Source organism: Xenopus laevis, chromosome 2L (genome assembly GCF_017654675.1).
Source record: "Xenopus laevis strain J_2021 chromosome 2L, Xenopus_laevis_v10.1, whole genome shotgun sequence".
NCBI lineage: Eukaryota > Metazoa > Chordata > Amphibia > Anura > Pipidae > Xenopus > Xenopus laevis.
In genome coordinates, this window is record NC_054373.1 from 32,693,751 (window position 1) to 32,714,987 (window position 21,237).

Genomic DNA, 21,237 nt, shown 5'->3' on the forward strand with positions numbered 1-21,237 from the left:
CCCTTTGTTATTTAGGTGAATGTGGTTTCGTTTACACGAAGAAGCACTGGTGCGTGATCATGCCGAAAGTCCAGTACAAGAACAACTGTCAAACAACTCCATGATGAGTGAGCCCGAGTGCTGTCGGTCTAAGGAAGCACATTTTATGCCATTTACGCAGCTTTTCAATCAGAGGTAATACGCTTTTATTGCCATATATGGGGCAAATTCCCTATGGGCCGAAGCGCCTAACGCTAGTGTCAATTCGCTAGCGTTGGGCATTTTCGTTACTTTGCAAATTCACTACCGACGCTGGCCGTACATTTCGTAGTGTATGAATAAATAAATATTTGTTAGATATATATTCCCATTCACTTCTATACAACCTTATTTTTTCCTGGGCGAAATTTTTTCCTAATTTTCTTAATAAATTATTAAATTATTTTAAATATTAAACTTGTCATATTTCAAGTCGTGTTTCTTGTGCATTATTGTAATTTAATGACAGGGCTCCTCTGCCTCATACATATATATTGTTTAATGCATGTTTTTTAAGTTATTACATACAATTAAAATGGTGCATAACCATCTACAAAAATGTCATTTAAAGATGTCAAAACCTCGATGGAAACGAAGATTATTCAGTTTATCAACAGGGAGGCTAAGAGCACAACAGAAAACGGTGGCTGGAAGTTAGAACAGCAATAAGATATGAGTGGGAAGAAAGCAAAGAATCACTGGCCAACTTGCCTCATACACATGATCCTGATCACTCTGACCCCCACCAATTCTGCAAATTGTAGATAACTGTTGTGTTACTTGAGACTGGAGGTGGAGTCGCTAGAGACACATTTATTATATTAGCATGTTTGACAGCAGAGTTAATCCAACCCTATAAATAAATTAGCAGACACTACATATCCCACAAACAGGCATGAATAAAACAAAATAAATCCTTATTATTAAAAGAAATATTGAGTTATTTACAATACTGAGTGTTTATAATACACTGAGTCATTAACTGGGTCATGAGGTTACAGATGGATAACATTAAAGGGAGTTCCCTATATTTAGTATGATACGAGTTGATATTTGAGACAGATTTGCCCCAAAAATTGGTTTTCGGTATTATTTGTAAATTTTATTCAGTGCTCTTAGTTTGCACATAAAGCAATCTGGTTGCTAGGGTCCAGATAACCCCTAGCAACTATATATTATGGTTTGAAGAATAACTGGACTGTATGAAATAGGAGAAGGACTGAATAGAAAGGGATAACAACAAGGTAGCAATAACAATAAATGTTGTAGCCTTACAGACATTTTATTTTAGATGGGGTCAAGTGACCCCCCCCCCCATTTTTTGGAAAAAGGGCTGCAAAAGATTTAGAGAGTGGCAAATAATTCAAAAACTAGTCCAAAAAAAAATAATACAAACCAATTAAAACGTGCTTAGAAGTTATAACATTAAACGTGACCCAACTCTTTAACAAAAGGTAACAAACTATGTCCCACTAAAACTATTGCATACAGCGGCATGCGCCATTTAACTTCATACATGAAAAATCCACTGCTGTAAATATCGATGGAAACAGGGGAAAGGCAACTGCGCGCATTTTAGACGTACAGCGAGGCCCAAGTTTACTCCAGTAGAGAGACTATACGTAATTCCCGGCAGTCCCTTGTAACATGCTAACCCACACTCTTCCCACGCCAGCGACGCTACAGACTCTACCAGGCTGCAGCACAAAGTGAGAGGTCTCTACCAAACACCCAAATCAGATTAGCTATAGCGTCAGAGAGCCCTCTTTGTATTGGATAGATCTGTCACTCGTAATTTGGGCTGCGTACATGAAAGAACAGTTGCGGCGATATATGCACGGTTTCTTGGTAAATCCTCCTAACTCCTGCCCAGTCAGAAAACAGGATGCGGGCATCTGAGCTCTGTATGTCCGCTGCTAAGTTCTCGTGATTGCTGCGAGTTGATTTGGTGCAGAATGTGCGCAGTAATGGCCGGCTCCCAGCATCCCCTTAAAAGCTCCCGACCTCTCTTTATGTAGGAAAACGTATGTCCCTGGAAAAATTGCAGAGGGATTTTTTCACTACAAACAACACGCAGGGAAAAATAAAGGGGAAGTTAAGCTTGACTTGCCTCTTCGCTACATGCTACGGGGCTGGGATATATCATAGGGTTTTGATTTACTCTCCCATGCATGTAATTGCTTAAGATTATTATTCTCCAAGCTTAAATGCCTAAACCATTATGACTATACATGGGGCGATTAGCGGTTGCAGCCACTTCTACAGCAGTCTTAATAAGACTCAAAACTCCCTTTTCAATGTCATGTTAATGGGTGCGGCTATCATTAAAAGTGCCTTTGTAAATGAACTCCCTTGTTCTTAGGCGCAGACGACATTTACAGCAGTTGTTTCCAAAAAACAAAGGTTTTTTTTTGGTGGGGCCCCCCCTACATTAACCACCCTTGCCCGGCTACCAAAGCTCCTTTGGTGCCTTATCATATACCAGTAATGGGACCTGTTAACCAGAATTCTTGGGTACCCATATCTGAAGTTTGCTAAAAAAAAAAAAAAAAAAAAGCATTTAAACATTAAAAGGAGAACATAAACCTCGCCTTTTGACAAAAGTCCCCACCGCGGCCCCCTCCCCCTCCTCCCCCCTGCACATTCTTACCCCTGAATCTCTTTCCCCTCTAGAAAGTGACTTACATGCAGAGTCAGCAAGCTCACGGGCGCCAATCTTCCAATGTTCAGTATTTCTTCGAGTCCATTCGGAAAAAATTCTGCTCTTTCAGCGCGATGCGCAGTTTGCATCGAAGAGGAAGAATTACTCACTTGCAGCATGCGCCAATACAGCGCTTACATTACATACAATTTCGACAGGCCACGAAGATGGTCTCTGCAGCTCTGCTGCCTGACTCGCATGTGTGTCACTATTCTAGAGGGTCAGAATTCAGGGTGGAGGCAGGAGGTTGTCAGTGGAGACTTTTGCCGAAAGGGGGTTTAGTTCTCCTTAAATGAAACCCAATAGGATTCTTTACCTTTAATAAGCATTACTGACCTTTATTTGGACAAGTACAAGGTACTATTTTACTATTACAGAGAAAAAAAGGCAATTGTTTTTAAAAATTTCAATGATTTGATTAACGGGTTTATAGACGGGTTTATCTAGATGCCATATCGCCATACCTGTATACGATTGTTCTCAATATATCAATAAGCAGTGAGCATGGCACAAGGCACTATTTCCTGCAGCATGAGGGATTAGCCTGCTGCCTACCGCAGTATGAATCAAATTGATTATGAGTATGAGGAAAGTTCTACATGTTTTTTTGTCCAAAAGATATTACTTACTTTACTACCCAGACCTTGCGCGCCTCTTCTTTAAAAATGCACTGCTCTGGTGCCAATGCTTCATTCTCGACAGTTTCCCCTGCTGACATATGCACAGTCTAGAATGTCTTAAAATGTCTATACGATGCACCAAACGCCCACCTAGGGCCACCACAAGAAATCCCCAGGGAATTAATAGAAGATGAAAGGCTTTCTTCTACGTTTCTACGCTACCTGTTCCATTGTTGTCAGTGCTGCTGCCTGAAACATTGGCCTTCTAAATAGCCGCCAATGATACATCATTATGAATCACCCTCAGCAATCAGTACAGGTATGGGACCTGTTATCCAGAATGCTCGGAACCAGAGTCTTCTGATAAGGATCTTTATGTAAGCTGATCTTAAGTCAGCTAGAAAATCATGGAAAACCCAATTGGCGGAGTTGTGCTCCAATAAGGATTCATATGTCAGAAAAGTGCTTTCCAGGATTAAACTGCTGAATCCATATTGTTTCTTGATGTGCCAGGAATCTCTAAGACTTGAGGGTAGTTTTAAACTATTTGCTTCTTTCGCAGTAACCCATCAATTAACCAGACAGGCGAGCAAAATTATCTTTTGAAATTTTCCCCATAGATTTTCTCTCTAGAAACACCTAAAGGTACAAGTTTTGCAGGACTGGGTATTATTAAACCTGTTCAATTTAAAAATAATTCTTTTATTTTAGCATGTTTAAGAACATAGTTATTTACAGGCGTGCATAAATACATACTGTATGCCCAGATGCTTATTATACAATAAACAACAAAACAGTAAACTTGGGTCGTGTCTCATTGCTGCACATAAGCATGTATCACAATTACTCCTGATTACATGGGACCACACAGGATCAGCAATTTGCATTTCAGGTTGTGTTGACTTCATTGGGCAGGCGTCTATATCTGGAGGAGGACTTAGTAAAGTTAAAGCACACCTTAGGTTTCAATGTGATTGTAGGGGTCCTGGTCAGCTTCTGCTTCTATCCGATTGAGCTCCAGAGTTTATCACATTTTTGTGGACAGCGCTCTTATATACGTAAGTTTATACAGAGGGATATATTTCAATCATAGGTTTCCCGTATTCTAAGTGTCAGTCCGCCCGCTGATTGCCAGAGTTGCTGAAATCATTTCCCCCCCCCCCATACATCCCCCCATAATAGCAGGGTCTTTGTGTGTGACGGGCGACAATTCCTCATCCTGGTTAAGTGGCACAACCTATTGGAGTCTAGTGGGAGCACTACCCTGTTCTATCTCTAATTATGAGCTGCCTGCCCCAAAAAACACTGCTAGCAGTGGGCAAATCCACACCATGTGGAAAACGTCCAGCTGCGGGAAGTGCTCGCACCTAGGGCACTAGTCCCACATCAATAGGGACCAGTGCACAGAAGTTAATAGAGCATTATGGCAACTCATCCTGAAGGAGGGTATATTGATGCTTCACCATGGTGAATTTTCCCATATAATCACATATTCTACAGAGACATCTGAATGGTGTTGTCAGTGGTAATGGGCAGGATTCTGACTCTGAATAAACTTGAGTCGTACGAGCGTACATAGAGCCTAGCCAAGCTTTAAGGGTGAGAATCTTTATGCCAAATCAAATGGGAGTCCTGTAACATAATTGTAGGAATTAGCGGCAAACCATCGCACTACCCTTAAGAGATCAATACAGAGCCTGTGTCTGTGTGCTGTAAGCTGTACCTAAGCAACCAGCTGTTCAGTTGATTTCAGTGTAGCAGGAAGTGACACAGCAGCTAATGAGTGCTGCAGGAAGAGCGAGAGTGACAGGAATGCTGGCAGAAGAGAAAAGCCTGGCATAGAGAACCACACGGTGGACAGAAAGAAAGACTAGAGAGCTGCCGGCAGGCCCAGAGAGCTGAGAGGCTTCACCAAATGCAGACATTTGTATCAGCTGCCACAGGGAAGCCATATACTGTGCCTGGAGAGACAGAGAGCATGAAAGAAATCCAGATTGGAGAAACCAGCATCAGCAGGGGATTTCCATCTGAGCATCCAAAGGGTTGGTAGTCGCCACTATGTGGAAATTCCACTAAGATTCGTAGTTAGCGCCAGTGTCCGCTTATGCACGCGCTTCGCCAGGAGTATTGTTCGCTCAGCCGCTACGCAAATTTCACTAAAATCCGAAGTGTGCCCGCTGAGGGCGAAGCGTAAGGTTAACGAAGTTGCGCTAGCGTAATTCCCCAAGCAAAGCCAAAGTTACCGGCGGTAGCGATGCTTAATTTGCATTGACGGCCCGCCAAATTGAGCTTACAATGGGGTATAGTGTAGCATCACTACAACCAAAGCCTGCCGGAAACCTAAAACAGCAAATAAAATTTTTATTTTTTCCCTACAATGTGCCCACTGATTAGGAAATTGTAGGGGGGGAAGGAGGGTAGCCCAAAAAATGTTTCCATCTTTTCAGCTTATCACCCATAAAAAAAGAAAAAACGCCAGCGTTTTTTTGGGACTTTAGAAACATTTTTAACTTTCTTTGAAGCAATCCCTATCTACTCTATTGCACTTCGCCTGGTCTGAGGTGGCGAAGAAAGTCTGGCGTAAAAAGTAGCGTTCAGAATAATTTGCGCGCCAGTGAATTTGCATAGTTACGTCCGTTGTGCAAATTCGCCAGGTGTAAGGGTGCGAAGTAACACTAGCGAATTTACGCCAGCGTCCGTTAGTGAATTGTGAATTAACGAAAATTGCTTACGCTGGCGAATTCACGCAAGCGTTGGGCGCTTCGTCGTTTAGTGAATTTGCCCCTATATGTCTGAATGTGCTGTACTCACCTGAAGAGAAACTGTAAAGCATCTGAAAAGGATTTGAAGTGAGTATTCTGTTTAAAGGGACAGTACCCTAAAAAAGTGCTTGAAGATACAGAGACTGTTTTGTGGAAGGACATTAAAGGACTTTGCCTTCTTGACTTAGGTAGATAGTCAGCACAAGTTAGTTAGTGAGGCCTTACTCCCACCTGGTTAGGAGTGCTATTTGTACTAGTTGGTCTTTAATTTTAGATAAACAGTTATTCAGCTTAAAAAATACTGTGTGTGTTTTTTACTGTATTCCTCGTGGGGGCCACCTGGAGGCGCATTTCCGGTCTTTGTTTATTTTTTTTTTATATTGTTCTAAACATATTATTAAAAACAGCAGTTGGTACAGTATGAATGCTATGGAGACGTATGACCCGCTTGTCTTATTTTACATCACTGAGACAATATTTAACTGTATAGGTCATACATATTATTTATTTGCTATACCAAGTAAGGATTCAACTGACATCAGGGTGATCGTGTGAAATGTGACCACATCTGTGCATAGGGAAGTTGTAATGATCCCAATGTTTTGCTTAAGTGCCGGTCAATCACTTGTCGTTGTTTCAGTCCTTTTTCAGAATCACTGCTGACTCCCATCAACTTTTATATTGGCTTATCAATTCACTCAGGCTGTTGGTAATCCTGAGAAGGTGGGGACAGGGCTTTACAGCATGTCACCAGGGGTTGTTCACATTTAAGTTTACTTTAGTATGATGTTGTATGATTGCAATTGGTTTTAATTTTATTATTTGTGGGGTTTGAGTTATTTAGCTTTTTAATCAGCAGTTTTCCAGTTTGCAATTTCAGCAATCTAGTTGCTAGGGTCCAAACTGCCCTAGCAACCATGCATTGATTTTAACAAGAGGCTAGAATATGAATAGGAGCAGGCCAGAGTAGAAAGATTAGTAATAAAACAGAACGATAGCAATACATATTTAGACTTACAGAGCATTTGTTTTTTTAGATGGGATCAGTGACCCCCCATTTGTAAGCTGGAAAGAGTCAGAGGAAGTAGGCAAATTATTCAAAAACTATAACAAAAAAATAATGAAGACTAATTGAAAAGTTACTTAGAATTAGCCATTCTATGACATACTAAATTTAACTCAAAGGCGAAACACCCCTTTTAATGAACTGAGGTAACCAGAGAGCCATTGTGCTATTGCTCCTTGGTGCTTCACAAATCAGCCCCTAGACAATCACTAACCCTGCTTCAGCATATATTCAAAGAATGTTTAACGTGGAAACAGATCTGGAATTAGTGTATTGTCCCTTTATTGGCATTGCACAAAATTCAATGGTAATAAAATATACAGGTATAGGATCTATTATCCAGAATGCACGGTACCTCTGCATAAAGGATCCTCGGTAATTTGAACCAAAGTCTGCCTAAAATTATTTAAACATTGAATAACCTAATAGGATTGTTTTACCACCAATATGGATTTATTCAGCTCCATTTGTTTAAACTGGAGTCTATGGGAGATGGGCTTCCTATAATACTGAAGCTTTCTGGATTTTGGGTTTGCGGATTAGGAATCCATAACCAAAGTGTTGATATAATGAATATACTGTGGTGTAAGTGCTTCTATTCCAGCTCTGTAGACTTATGCAGAATATTTGAGTGCATTGTAAATAAATGATTATAATAAGTATAGTTATCTGGCTTCCCACAGGTGTTCCCAAGCATTACCACTCATTATGAACCAGAGGTGAGATCACAGAGTACTCAGGCAGGTAGAGCAGTGAAAGTAAAAATGTTTATTGGTATTATATGTTATGTTTTTACAGGAATGCCCTCAGTGGGTTTTGCTGTGGGTTGTATTGTAGCTTTCAATGAAGCGTTTGTGTCTTATCATATTATGCTGTGGCCTGTTGTGTTCTTTCTTCAGCCTCTTGCCCTGGTCACCTGGGGGCTCCACTCTGGAGATGTCACATATAGATCTCTGTTGAAGTTAGAAACTGGCTAACGGCCAACATGGACAGGACTAAAGAACAAGAAATGGACATGGATGGTTTGTATCAGGACTTGCTTGACCGGCCATCGTCAGTGTTCTTTGATAAACATGACAAGAAGCTTTGCCCCAAAGTTTGCTGGCCAGGTAAGAAACAAATCTCTTCTAAGTTTTGCCAATAGATTTTCACTGAGCTGTTCAATGCAAAGTTCTGGCTAAGACGGAAATGACACCTTACTACTTGATCTTAGCAGTTATTTTAATATTGTATTTCCCCATGTTTGGCCGTGCAGTGATTCAGATAGCCGTGGTATCCACCATGGTAGGTGGGGCATTGAGCAGGTCCATTGGCAATAGAGTGCAAGTATGGAGAGGATGTGGGTTGAATTACCAGCAGGTCAGGTCTAGAACATTTCACTCTTAATAAATCTGGGCACCAAAAATGTTGTTGTACAGGGCCCCATGATTTCTAATGGGTGGCACTGCCTACAGGCGTTGGATGGCTTTTAAGCAAGGGATGAAACACAAGGTTTCTAAAAATAGCTCTTAATCCAAAATTAATTCAGGGACTGGTCCAACTGACATCTGGGAGTCAGGAAGGAATTCCCCCAGCCCCAGGGCTTCAGATTGGTAGTTTTTTTGCCGTCTCTGGATTCACTAGCAGTTGTGCATGTTGCACTTGATGGACACATTTTTTCTTTTCAAACCTCATCTACTATGTTACTATGTGAGAATTGGATGCATGTAAGGTGCCTGTATTTATATAGCATTTGCCCTATACAGTTTTCCACATTACACATTAACAGGGAAAAAGAAGAAGCAATACAGAGCAGAGCCACCTATACGTGGCACTCACAATAATTTGCTTCTGTTTAGCCCTTTATTTTTTACCTTTTACATTAGTCCACAAATATATAGAGCTGTTACATTTATCAGTGTCTATAAATCTTTCTATTTAGGAGTTTACAATGCAGTGCAGTGAAATATGGAAATGGTGAAGAAGGGTCTATAGATAAAGAATGTAGATAATTGTCAGCATGTCATGCTTCAACAAAGACATAGGTCCCACTAAACCTCCAATAAGGTTTGGAATTCTGGCAGCATAGATAGGCGCCATTTAAATAGGAGTTCCTCTAAGCAACAACTGGTGTTTGTCCTGATAATGGCCACCAGCCTACTAATATGTGGGAACTGTTGAGGTAATCAGCAACTTCCGATTTCCCATGAAGGAGCTGAAGTGAACACAGAATCTCAGCACAGTTCTGGAACTCTGATACAATTAGCATCAATCAGTGTAAATATAATACAACTCTGTTAGCAGTTCCATTTGATAACCCTTGTGGACTGCAGGGATTTCAGCTCTGCCCCTTAATGGTTTTACTAATAAATCATATTCTCAACTTTAAACATTTGCTCTTAGAGAAGTTTTTCTTCTCTGTAGTGCCATAGCAATGTCCTCTGTAGTGTCAATGGCTCTCCATTGTCGCTCCATGTTGCCTGCCTGCATGACACTGCTGGTGGTCACATGACTCACCTAGTTTCAGTTACTTGTTCAGTTGGTTCAGGCCAACTGCTGTTTGGACAGTGAGGAGAAGAGACATGGAGTGAGAGTGGCGATAAATAAAAGTAGATAAATTGCGATAGAGCTTAAATAAATTAAAAAAAACACTATAGGAGGAGAGATTAACATGGAGGTGACGAAGAAGAGGAGTCGGAATTCGGAGGAGGAAGGACAAGGCAAGAAAAGGAGATGGAGTGATGGAGATTTAGAAGAGAAGAAGAAAAGCCTGGTGAAAAGAAAACCAGTGAAGATGGGGGCAGTAAAAGGAGAAGGAGAGAAAGGGAGCTGGAAGAGATGAAGAAAAGCCCTAAAGAAAGGAAGACCAGTGGAGATAGGAGCAAGAACAGAAGGGGTGATGGTGATTTGGAAGACAAGAAGAAAAGCCTGGTGAAAAAGAAGACCAGTGAAGATGGGGGCAGGAGAATGAGTGAAGGACAGATAGAAGAGAGGAAAAGCTCCATACAAAGGAAGAACTGTGGAGATTGGAGCAATAATAGAAGGAGTGAAGGTGAGTTAGAAGATCAGAAGAAAAGTCAAATGAAAAAGATCAGTGTAGATGGGGGCAGTAAAAGGAGAAGGAGTGAAGGACAGGTAAAAGAAAAGGAGAAAAGCCCCATGGAAAGGAAGACCAGTGAAGATGGGAGAAATAAAAGGAGAAGGAGTGGAGATGAGTTGGAAGAAAAGAAGAAACACCCCATGGAAAAGAAGACCCGTCAAGATGGGAGCAATAAAAGCAGAAGGAGTAAATTAAAAGACAAGGAGAAAAGCCCCATAGAGAAGAGTGAAAAGTTACAGTTAGAAGAAAAGAAAAGTCAGTTGGAAAAGACCAGTGAAGGAGTGAATAAGGATCAAAAATCAAGAAGTCCAGAGGATCCCTTAGAAGGTAAGAAAACACAGTTGCCGCTTTTGTGCTTAATCTCTCCCCTAACTTTCTAATAAGAAGTGGCCCCATAGGATCTATCTGCCCTAACTTGCTGGGATGTCTTTTTATCAGGATTTCTGCAATTAATTTGTTTGCCTGATGTTTATAGCTTGCTGATTTACCCAAGGTCTTGTTCTGACTAAAAATTACCCATCTTTTTATTTATTCTTTCTTCTTCTTTTTTAATCTTGGTATGAAACTAGGGCTGGTTTACTGTAAGGGAAAATAAAAATCACTAGTGATATTGCCAGTATCAACCAATCAGGGCTGGTTTTCCATAGTATAGGAAATTAGTATTATCAGTGATGCCAATGTCAACCAATCACATCTGCTTTCATCTTCTACCTTGTATGTAACTGTTCAAATCTAATTACTGATTGATTCTGATGAACATTACTATCACTAATGGTCTGCCGTGTCAATATGTCAGAAACCCAGGCTTCCAGCATTTCTAAATATATAATCAAAGGCTTAAGTTTTCTGGGAGATGTATTCATGGGGGCCATCTGGGGGAGGCACATAGGTGTAGGTGTCCCCTCTCCAGTCCCTTGTGCTGCCTCATATTAAGGAGCCCTGCCTTATGCTTGCTGATGGGTTTATTAATATATGCTATGTACAGGTTATTTGTAATACAAGGTACTAATGGAGTTTTTTCCTAGGTGGAAGCGCAGCGAAGAAACTCTGTGTGGATATCAGCAGACCTGTCCCCCTGGATATTAAGAACTACAGGTTTTATTCAGAGCTGGGAAAAGGAGGCTTTGGCCGGGTAAGTGAAAGGCTTCCCAGGAATGATTTCTCTTAGTATAAATCATAGGGAAGCAGAAAACATAGGCGAGAATAAAGTAGTTTAGTATTATTACTCATTGTTTTGTAAATACAGTTCTAAGAATATCATTATAAAGTGGTGATATAGAACGGGGACATTTATGTTGGGGAAGGAATCACTGGAAGATACTGTTTCTAATAAATTGGGGAGACTATTTATTATTTTCCACCTACGGTGTAAAGTGAAAACAGATAACTTTTTCATTTTAGCCTCTCAGTGTTTAGCATTTATCTTTACCAAACACCATGTCATATCTAATATTTGCCCTTCGTTATTAGGTGATGTTGGCTTCGTTTACACCGAAGAAGCAACTGGTAGCAGTAAAGATCATGCAGAAAAGTCCAGACAAGAACAACTTCAACATCATGATGAAGGAGGCCCGAGTGCTGTCGGTCGCTAGAGGAAGCACATTTTTATGCCATTCCTACGCAGCTTTTCAATCAGAGGTAAATACTGCTTTTAATTGCATACAGGGCCGCTCCGGCCACGAGGCAAGGTGAGAATCTTGCCTCAGGCGGCACGAAGCGGCCAGTTACCAGGGGCGGCAAAAAGCCGCCTCTGGTACCTTTAAGAGCCGAATTTCCGTTTTTTAAAACTGAAATTCGTCTCTTCTAGCGCAGCGAGCGCAATAGCGCTCACTGCACTAGCGATGCGGCCCCTCCTCCACCCGCTCCGACGCTGGCAGTTAGAAGAGCGGAGCAGGAGGAGGGGCGGCATTGGGGCTGCCTGCCTCAGGTGGCAGCAGCCCCTGAAACGTGCCTGATTGCATATAATGGGGCAAATTCACTATGCGCCGAAGCGCCTAACGCTAGTGTCAGTTCGCTAGCGTTGGGCATTTTCGTTACTTTGCAAATTCACTAACGGACGCTGGCGTAACTTCGCTAGTGTAACTTCGCACCCTTACACCTGGCGAATTTGCGCAACAGACATAACTACGCAAATTCACTAATGCGTGCAGTGTTCTGAACGCTACCTTTTACGCTAGACTTCCTTCGCCACCTCAGACCAGGCGAAGCACAATAGAGTAGATAGGGATTTCTTCAAAAAAAGTAAAAAAAAATTCTAATTCCCAACGCCGGTGTTTTTCTATATTATGTGTGATAGGTTAAAAAAGATTGAAATATTTTTTTGGGGCTCCCATCCTTCCCCCCTTCATTTCCTAACTTATGGCAACTTAACTATACAGTGGGCACATGTGTAGGGCAAATAAAAATTTTATTTGATGTTTTGAAGGTTTCCCAGGCATTTGTAGTGCTGCTACATATTCCTCCATTGAAATTTGAATTTGGCGCCGTATGCAAATTAACCATCGCTAGCGTAACTTCGCTTCGCTTAGCGAATCAACGCTAGCGCAACTTCGCAACCTTACCCTACCCCCTGAGCGCAACTTCGGATTTTAGTGAATTTGCGGAGCGCTGGCGAAACTACGCCTGGCGAAGTGCGGCAAAGTGCGGCGAAGTTACACCTGGTGCAACTCTGAATCTTAGTGAATGTCCCACAATGTCTTTAAATGGAATCTAGCATTAAAATTAACTTTAAAGTGATACCGACACTAAAAATTTTCTTTTCAAAATATTAATCTACATTAAAAGTTACCTATAGGTCATGTTGATTGTTTTTCGCTGATAGTTCTGCTTTTGTAATTGACACTTGAAGTTCTTAAACCTGACTGTTTTGCCAACCTGACTGTCCAATCTTAACCGGTCAGTCTAATGCTAACGGATTTCTGCTCCACAAATATGGCAGCCTCCTCATAGAGGAACGGGGTAGTAAGAAAGGTAATGTAAAAACTTCCGGCAAATATTTTTATGGCAAAATTATAAATCACATTCAAAGACAATGTTATGAAAGATAATGAAAAAGGTTATTTTCTGATGTCCTTATCTCTTTTAGCATAATTAGACCAGTGTTAGACAAACTATGCGGTGGGGTCTCATTTGCTCCTCATACATGGCGGTTTCTATATCTCCATGGAGCGCCAAGATGTTGCTTTCCACTTATTCACATTACCTCTTCTATTCAGACAGTTTTAAAGTTTTGGGTGGGAGGCTGGATGTTCTAGGTCTCACCTTCTTCTATTCTCTCTTTAACAGCTGGAATCCTTCTTCGTCCTGGAGTATGCCAGCGGGAAATCTTTAATGCAAATGATTCTTCGCAAAGGAAATCTGCCAATGGCAAGAATCATGTAAGTGACATTAGGACCCATTTACAGTACATGGGACAGGGAGCAAACTGGAAAGAATAGATGCAGCTCACCATGTTTTTCATACTTTGCTCACTGCCTACCTCTTGGCCCTTAATAGGTTTTTGCTCTCTGGCAGCAGTGTATTACCGAGGGACAAGCTTGAGTAGCAGTGTCCCCTTTCCTGCACCCGAACTTGTGTTTCATTCAGGTGGCAATCTTTAGATTATGGCCAATACTAAAGGAGTTGTTAAAAGATGCCATAGACTTGCAATATCACCCCTCCCAGCTGCCCCAACCAATGGCCCATTGTAGAGGAATTGCATTAGAAACTGTACTTTTTATACTTTGCACATTTCATACATTTCCCTTTTTTATTTCTCTGATTTAATTTTACTGATATGAACAGGACATGTTTAAGGAATTGTAGCTGGATCACTTTAATGGATTTTCTCTGGGACAGTGTTACTACAGCTCTTTTATAAGTAGAAAACGCTGGGCACTTGAATGGGCTGAATTTGTTCCCATAACAAGTTACATATGTAGCATGTTTGCCTGTGCTGTCAGTAAGACGTGTTCTGCACCCTTTTGTATGTTACACTTAGATATTTGCATCAGATGCAAGCACAGAGAACACTGCGAGGCAACTCTATAGTTAACTGTAAAAAATCCTATGTAATGAATGTGATATAGGAACGATGATGATTTTCTTTTTGTAAAAGGTTCTACACAGCGGAGATGGTGGTTGCTCTCCAGTTCCTGCACTCTAAGGGCATCATTCATCGGTGAGTAAATTCTCAGTATATTGTGTTGTCTCTATGTGCTTTCTGACACATAGATTCACTGAGTGATGATGGACTGTCACCACTACATGTGCTGTAGGCAAGCATTTCCCATAGTAGCTACTCATCTCTCCCAACTCCTTTTTAAATTAGCCAATACAAGAAAGCACTTACACAGTCAGACTGCAGGGTGCTGTTAGAAGTCATGGGACCCCCATACTACATAGAGCCATATAAGCCCAGGTTTTTATCCCACTGCCAGGTTGGCCCCTCACCCCTGTGGGAGGTGGGCAAATCCAATAAAGTAAAACATGGCCCCAATTAAAAGAATATAGAATATGTTATAGAACACACACTCCGTTCTGCTCAAACACGTCAGCATCCCCACCCAAACACTACTAATTCCCTCTGCAGGTCCAATATCTTTTTTACTCTATGAATTGTACCTTCACATTTCTTTGGGTTCTCTGTTACTATGGGCCCCCTGCAGGATCCCCACTCTGATGGCAGCCTACTTATAGGGGCAGTGGAGGGCAATGTTGGTCCCAAGAACTGTTACCTATGTAACTTGCTCCTAATGCTTATCCTATAGTGACCTGAAACCTGACAACGTGTTGGTGGACAGATACGGCCATATCAAGATCTGCGACTTTGGCCTCGCCGCAGAGAACATCTTCGACCAGACAAGAACCAACGGAGTAATAGGAACCCCTGGATACCGCGCACCAGAGGTGACAACAAACATTTAAAATACAAACATATTCACCTTTAATTTAACCTTTAGTCTCATGCAGAGAGTGATATTCTGAGACAATTTGAAATTGGTCTTCATTTTAAATGATTTTTTAATTATTTAGCTTTTTGTTCAGCTGCTCTCTATTTTGGAGTTCCAGCAGCTATCTGGTTGCTAGGGTTTAATTTAACTTAGCAACCAGGGCCTGAATTGAATGAGATACTGGGAAATTAAAAGGAATGGGCCTGAATATAAAGATAAGTAATAAAAAGTTTCAGTAACAACAAAACTGTAGCCTTATAGTGCGATTTGATTTTAGCGGAAGGTGTCACTAAACCCCATTCTGAATCCTGGAGAGAAAGGCAAATAGTTGAAAAACTATAAAAGATAAAAAATGAAGACCAATGCAAAGGTTGCTAAGAATAAAACTTAATTGAAAGAGAAGATGCCCTTAATACTAATTTATCGCTTCGGTAGATAGAGAGGTCTGATTCAATCAGTGCAGGGTTGCTAAGAATGTTATGTTTTATAACATACGAAGAGTTGACCTGAAGGTGAAAAACAACCCATTTAAATGAGAACAGCATCTCTGATAATTCCACATGTATTGGATCTGTGCTCATTTAATATTAATTAATATTATTAATATATTAATTAATAGTAATACAGAAGTTAAATGTAATCCATCTGCAATTTAATATGGAAATAACACGTTATTTTGTGTTCTGCAAGTAGCCTATCAAGTTCATGACTCATGTTTTCTCTGTAATCATTTTATGTCATAGGTTCTATCAAAGGCAGAGTATAACGCAGGCGTGGATTGGTGGTCTTTTGGGATTACCATGTACCAAATGGCCACGGGCAGCTTGCCATTTTCACCATCAGGCAGTATTTTAAGGCAATTCTTTGCAATAAAGAAGAATACGCCTTATTACCCATATTATATGAGCAAGGAAATGCTGGACCTCCTGCCGAAGGTAAATATGAGCCAAAGCAGAATTACAGAATAATATATATATTAAGAAGGTACATGACATAGCACCTGCAATATTGAAATTCATGTTCATGTTTCTTTTTAGCTTTTGGAGATGGATGAGAATCAGCGGATCGGTGTCAACGGAAACATCAGGGAGCACGCTTTCTACAGCACAGTGAAGTGGGAAGAGCTGGAGAACCGGAGAGTGAAGACCCCTTTCCAGCCAGGAATGGTAAATACATGTGATATATATGATACATCCACCCACTCTCACACTGCAGAAAAACTGCTGCTCTTTTTTACTCATCCACCACTTGGTAGGCCAGAGGTCTTCGGAGCTTTTGGGTTAAGGCTCCCAACATTGGTTTGGGATTCACTTAGATATGAAAACATGTTGCTAACAGTAACTTTCCTAAAGTTCTAGTAATATCCAAGACTGATAAAACACAATTCACCTTCAGATTTGACCCAACCTGGACTTGGTCGCCACTGTGGTTACTGCTGTAACAAAGACAGATAATCATGTGTCCATAGTGAAATGAATGGGTCCCTTATTCATTTATTGACCGTTTCCTTTTTCAATAGCTCATTCTTTGGCCTTCAGAAACTTTTTGTAATTTTATTTCTAAAATAAAGTTGTTGGGTTTTGGTGGATAGTGATAGTCTGATTTTAACTTTCCCCTGCTTCTCATTTCTCATTTTGGGCATTAATATCTGAATCCAGTAATCACTTTTTACAGATAATTAAAGCCACATATTAAGTTACGACTTATCTTGAGTGAAATAAAGTATGTAAGAAGCACCTTGTTTCCTTTCATATAGCCATCAGCAGATGACTTCACTGAAATCCCGCTGTCATTCTCCTCTCAAATTCGGAACGAGGAAACCAACTTGGCAGATTTCTCCCACGTGGATCCCAGCTGGAGTTGGCAGGAGTAAGGCATTGGTTCTAATATGGGAAAACATCAATACTGCCTGGACAATACAACAACCTGGGCCAATTGACATCATACCCTCTATGGCAAGCTGCACCTCTCAACAACTCATCCACCTGCGTCTGCCATCAATGTCGCCACCACACGGGATCCCTGGCTTTGACTTGGAGAAGAGAAAAAGAAAGAACGGAAGAGTTAACCATCGTGAGTATAAATGTTAGATGAAATGAGACAGTGTAGAGTAATGTAAAAGATTAGGCTGGTTTTAGGTCTTTAGATAAAATGTTATACAATAGTTTATTGACAGGATAATAGATATTATATAACTATTGACAGGCAAGCATCTAGAATAAGGTAGAAAAGAAAACATATGCTCTATAGAAACTTTTCTTAAAATACATCTAAAATCATTTTCTTTTAGGGAAGGTAGGGCGGGTTGTTATCACTCAGCAGCCGCTGAGCTCCCTAATGGTAAGTAGTGGTAAGTATACCCCCTGGAGACCTAAATATATAGGGGTTTCTTGTTACCACCTTACCATTGTATATATATGTGTGTGTATGTGTGAGAGTGAGTGTGTGTATGTGTTAGAGTGAGTGTGTGTGTCTGTGTGTGAGAGTGAGTGTGTGTGTGTGTGTGTTAGAGGGAGTGTGTTTGTATGTGTGAAAGTGAGTGTGTGTATGTGTGAGAGTGAGTGTGTGTGTCTGTGTGTGAGAGTGAGTGTGTGTGTGTGTGTGTTAGAGGGAGTGTGTTTGTATGTGTGAAAGTGAGTGTGTGTATGTGTTAGAGTGAGTGTGTGTGAGAGTGAGTGTGCATGTGTATGTGTTAGAGTGAGTGTGTGTATGTGTGAGAGTGAGTGTATGTGTGAGTGTGTCTGTGTGTATGTGTGTGTGTGTGAGAGTGTGTGTGTGCATCAGTTGAATTAGCTATTTGCAATGCTCACCCATTCCTTGAACAGGAGAACACGGAGTTGAATTCCCTTTTGGAATCCGCAAGCATTTCTGTATTGGAAATGACCTGTTCTCCCTTTCAAGGAATCAGTCACTAGTATCAGGTTATTTTATAACCTGGTGCTTCATTAATGGCATGCCAATACGGGAGCAATAGAATTGGACCCGTACACTCCCTATGTGGCATTGTATTTCCTTTACAAGGCTACTGTCGATCCAGGGACATGTCCGATTGCCATTTTGGAGTCAGGAAGGAATTTTTTTCCCCTTCTGAGGCAGATTGGAGACCGCCTCAGAAGGGGGTTTTTTGCCTTCCTCTGGATCATCTAAATTTATTTAATTGCAAATAATTGCCCATTAAAATATAAATATAACCTAAATACAACCCCACAAAAATGGAAAAGGCATGTCAAAAACTAAATTAAATAGGGATGTCACAGGTTGACGTTTATAAACCAGTAGTTAGAGGGGAGCAGGGTTCTTGGGGAGGCTACTAAAAGAAGAATGTATTTATTATTATATACTGTAGCACACTTCCTTTTGGGGTTATGTTAAGCCTCCCTTTATCTCCATTATTATCATCACCACCTATGTACAGGAGAGGACGAAAGGATGAAAAATCAACTGCAGTCAAGAACAGCAATAATTATAGCATGTGTGATATTCTGGAATGTGTAGGAATGTTGTATGGTTGTGTGAGATATGTGTGTGTGAATGTGAATATTGGTTCTGTTGTAACAACTAGTCCAAAATACCTGGGTCCATATTTAGAATAAATTGCAGGTCAGCTCAAGGATGGGGGGAAAGGTTCATAAACAGACTGGGCAGAGGTGTATGACCCAAAATGCCAACTAGGAACAAACGTATTCTTACCATAGTCATATGTAGTCAGCTTAATAGGTCCATCATGATTCCTGTATCAGTACTGTGTATATATCATCTAAACCTAAAAATCAAAATTTTAAACTAAATCTAAATATGTTTGAGTAAAAGTAAATCTAAATATGTAAAAGCCAATGATGTGTGTGTGTGACTAGTCAGATACCTCTCAGTATTTGCTGAAGAGGAAAGGTCCCATGACAGTTTATGTCACTCCATGCAGGACCAGAGAGGAAACTATTGCAGCAAGTGATAGGGTGAGCCATTTGCTGCAATAGATGTGTGAATGGACAGTAACAAGAGTTGAAGCCTTGACGTGGCGTTACTGCTCACATGGGTAACCATGTGCTAATTCAACCACTTGTGAGACTTGATTCTAACATGTTATTATTAATAGTATGCAAATTGCCTTCACCTCCTACTACTTAATATATTCCAGCTTTGTGCAGTGTTCATGAGTCATTCTGATCTATTCTTTTCAGTTTTCATGGTGGAAGTGGTGGAATATATATATATGAGTAACAGGGCTTTACAGCTCCAGCAGATCGTAACCAGAGAGCACTGTGCTTATTGCTGCTCGGAGGCTGCACAACAAGCTCTAACTCTTAGGAGGGTGTTTAACTTGAAACTGTTCTTTGATAAATGTATTGTTCTTTATTGCTGGAGGGCATTGCAGGGAAATCACTGGAATAAAGTTTCTAACCAAAGTGTCACTATAATGAATATGTTGTGTTGTAGGCGCCTCTGTTCAGCTCTGTCCACTTACCAGTTTCATTTTCATTGCAGTTAAACATTCACATTCATACATGTCCCGGGAGACACTGGCCTTTTCCAGTTCAGGTATGTAATTGTCCAGGATTTCCACTCATTGTACAGGACTGGCTGCACTCAATTGTTACTTTCACTTCACTCCTGGAATTTTTTCATCGCATGGCGCTGGCATTACAGAAATAAATTGCACTTCTTTACTTCCTTGTGGAATGGACTGCTACAGGTAAAAACAAGCCATCAGCACTGCCAGAACTGCAAATAGAAAAAAAGATAGAATAAAAATAGTAATGATACATTGTGATTTTCATTCTTTATAGTAACAGCAGGAAATAAGATATTTTTAAAAACAATCAAATAAAAAACTGTTGGAGACTTACCTAGATATAGGCAGGCTGGAGGTGCTGGAGGGAACTATGTGGCCCAAAATGACATGGGAAAATGGCTTGAGGTGTCAGACCAGGTACAATTTCCAGTGTGGGGGTAATTTCAGATGCAAAGCGTTGAAAATTATTGATTGTGCAATCACTATAAAATATCAATGGAGGCAATTGTGGCTTATCTAAAGGGTATGGATGTTCTCCCCTGGCTTGTGTGGGTTTCCTCCAACACTCCAACTACATACAGGCAGGTTAATTGGCTCCTGATAAAACTGATCCTTGTATGTGTGAATGTAATAAATTAGATTGTGACCTTAGATTGTAAGCTCTGTTGGGGAAGGGACTGATGGGAATGATGTATAATCTCTGTAAAAGGCAGCAGAATATTTCAGCATGTTGTCAATAAAGGATGATGATAACAATATAGTTGTCTATCTCCCCACAGGTGTTTCCAAGTATAACCATCGAAAAGGTAAGGATAAGGTCACACTGGGCGATTTGGGGAGATTTAGTCGCCTGGTGACTAATCGCCTCAATCTCCCCAAATGCTTTACCTCTGTCTTGCGCCGGCTAAAATGAAAAATCGCCTACGGCATGGCACACGCGTCGCTTCGTATTCCAAAGTCTTCCGAAGTTTCCTAAATCTCCCCAAATCGCCCAGTGTAACCTTACCCTAAGAGGCACAACTGTCACACCAGTGACATTGTTTAAGCATCTGCACGGCATTACTCACCCCGCACCTTTCACAATAGAAGTTTGGAGTCTAGATATTGTACAAATGAGCAAATAAAAATAATTGAAATAAACACATTCAACACTCATAACTGGATTATATGAACCTGTTTGATTTTGTTTGTGATGATCTGATGCTTGAGCTTGATGGATCTGAATCTACCATAAAACACATTTTGTATCTTGCTATGTGGGAAGCATTTGGGAACAAATACACATAGACAGAAATTGATTGGGGTACATACACATGCACATACGTGTTGGTTAACGCACCCAATAACATAGGGTTTATCTTATGATGGTAGCCACTATACCAGGGGTCCCCAACCTTTTTTGGCCCTGGGACCAAAAAAGAGGCAATTTTTTTTTCAAGGACCGGGGGGAGGTCGGGGACGGTGGGGCGGGGGGGTTAAGGAAGGTTAGCAGTGGGAGTAAGAGGGGTCGGCGACCAATTTGGGTGAAATTCGAGCACCACGTTCATTGT

General features: G+C 40.8%; 1 protein-coding gene and 1 long non-coding RNA gene across 2 annotated transcripts; one reads left to right on the forward strand and one right to left on the reverse strand.

The window, feature by feature from the left end:
* Window positions 1–11,159: 11,159 nt before the first annotated feature.
* Window positions 11,160–17,071, forward strand: LOC121399864 (protein kinase C delta type-like). Its single transcript, XM_041581704.1, has 8 exons — window positions 11,160–11,378; window positions 11,717–11,884; window positions 13,532–13,623; window positions 14,343–14,405; window positions 14,995–15,133; window positions 15,921–16,112; window positions 16,215–16,343; window positions 16,934–17,071. The coding sequence occupies exons 2-8, from the start codon at window positions 11,720–11,722 to the stop codon at window positions 17,048–17,050; spliced, it is 897 nt and encodes a 298-aa protein (XP_041437638.1). The 5' UTR covers window positions 11,160–11,378; window positions 11,717–11,719; the 3' UTR covers window positions 17,051–17,071.
* Window positions 13,475–19,742, reverse strand: LOC121399865. Its single transcript, XR_005965297.1, has 3 exons — window positions 19,640–19,742; window positions 16,915–17,209; window positions 13,475–13,603 (listed from the first exon to the last, which is right to left on the reverse strand). It is a non-coding gene; the product is annotated as an uncharacterized LOC121399865 (long non-coding RNA).
* Between the last annotated feature and the right edge of the window lie 1,495 nt (window positions 19,743–21,237).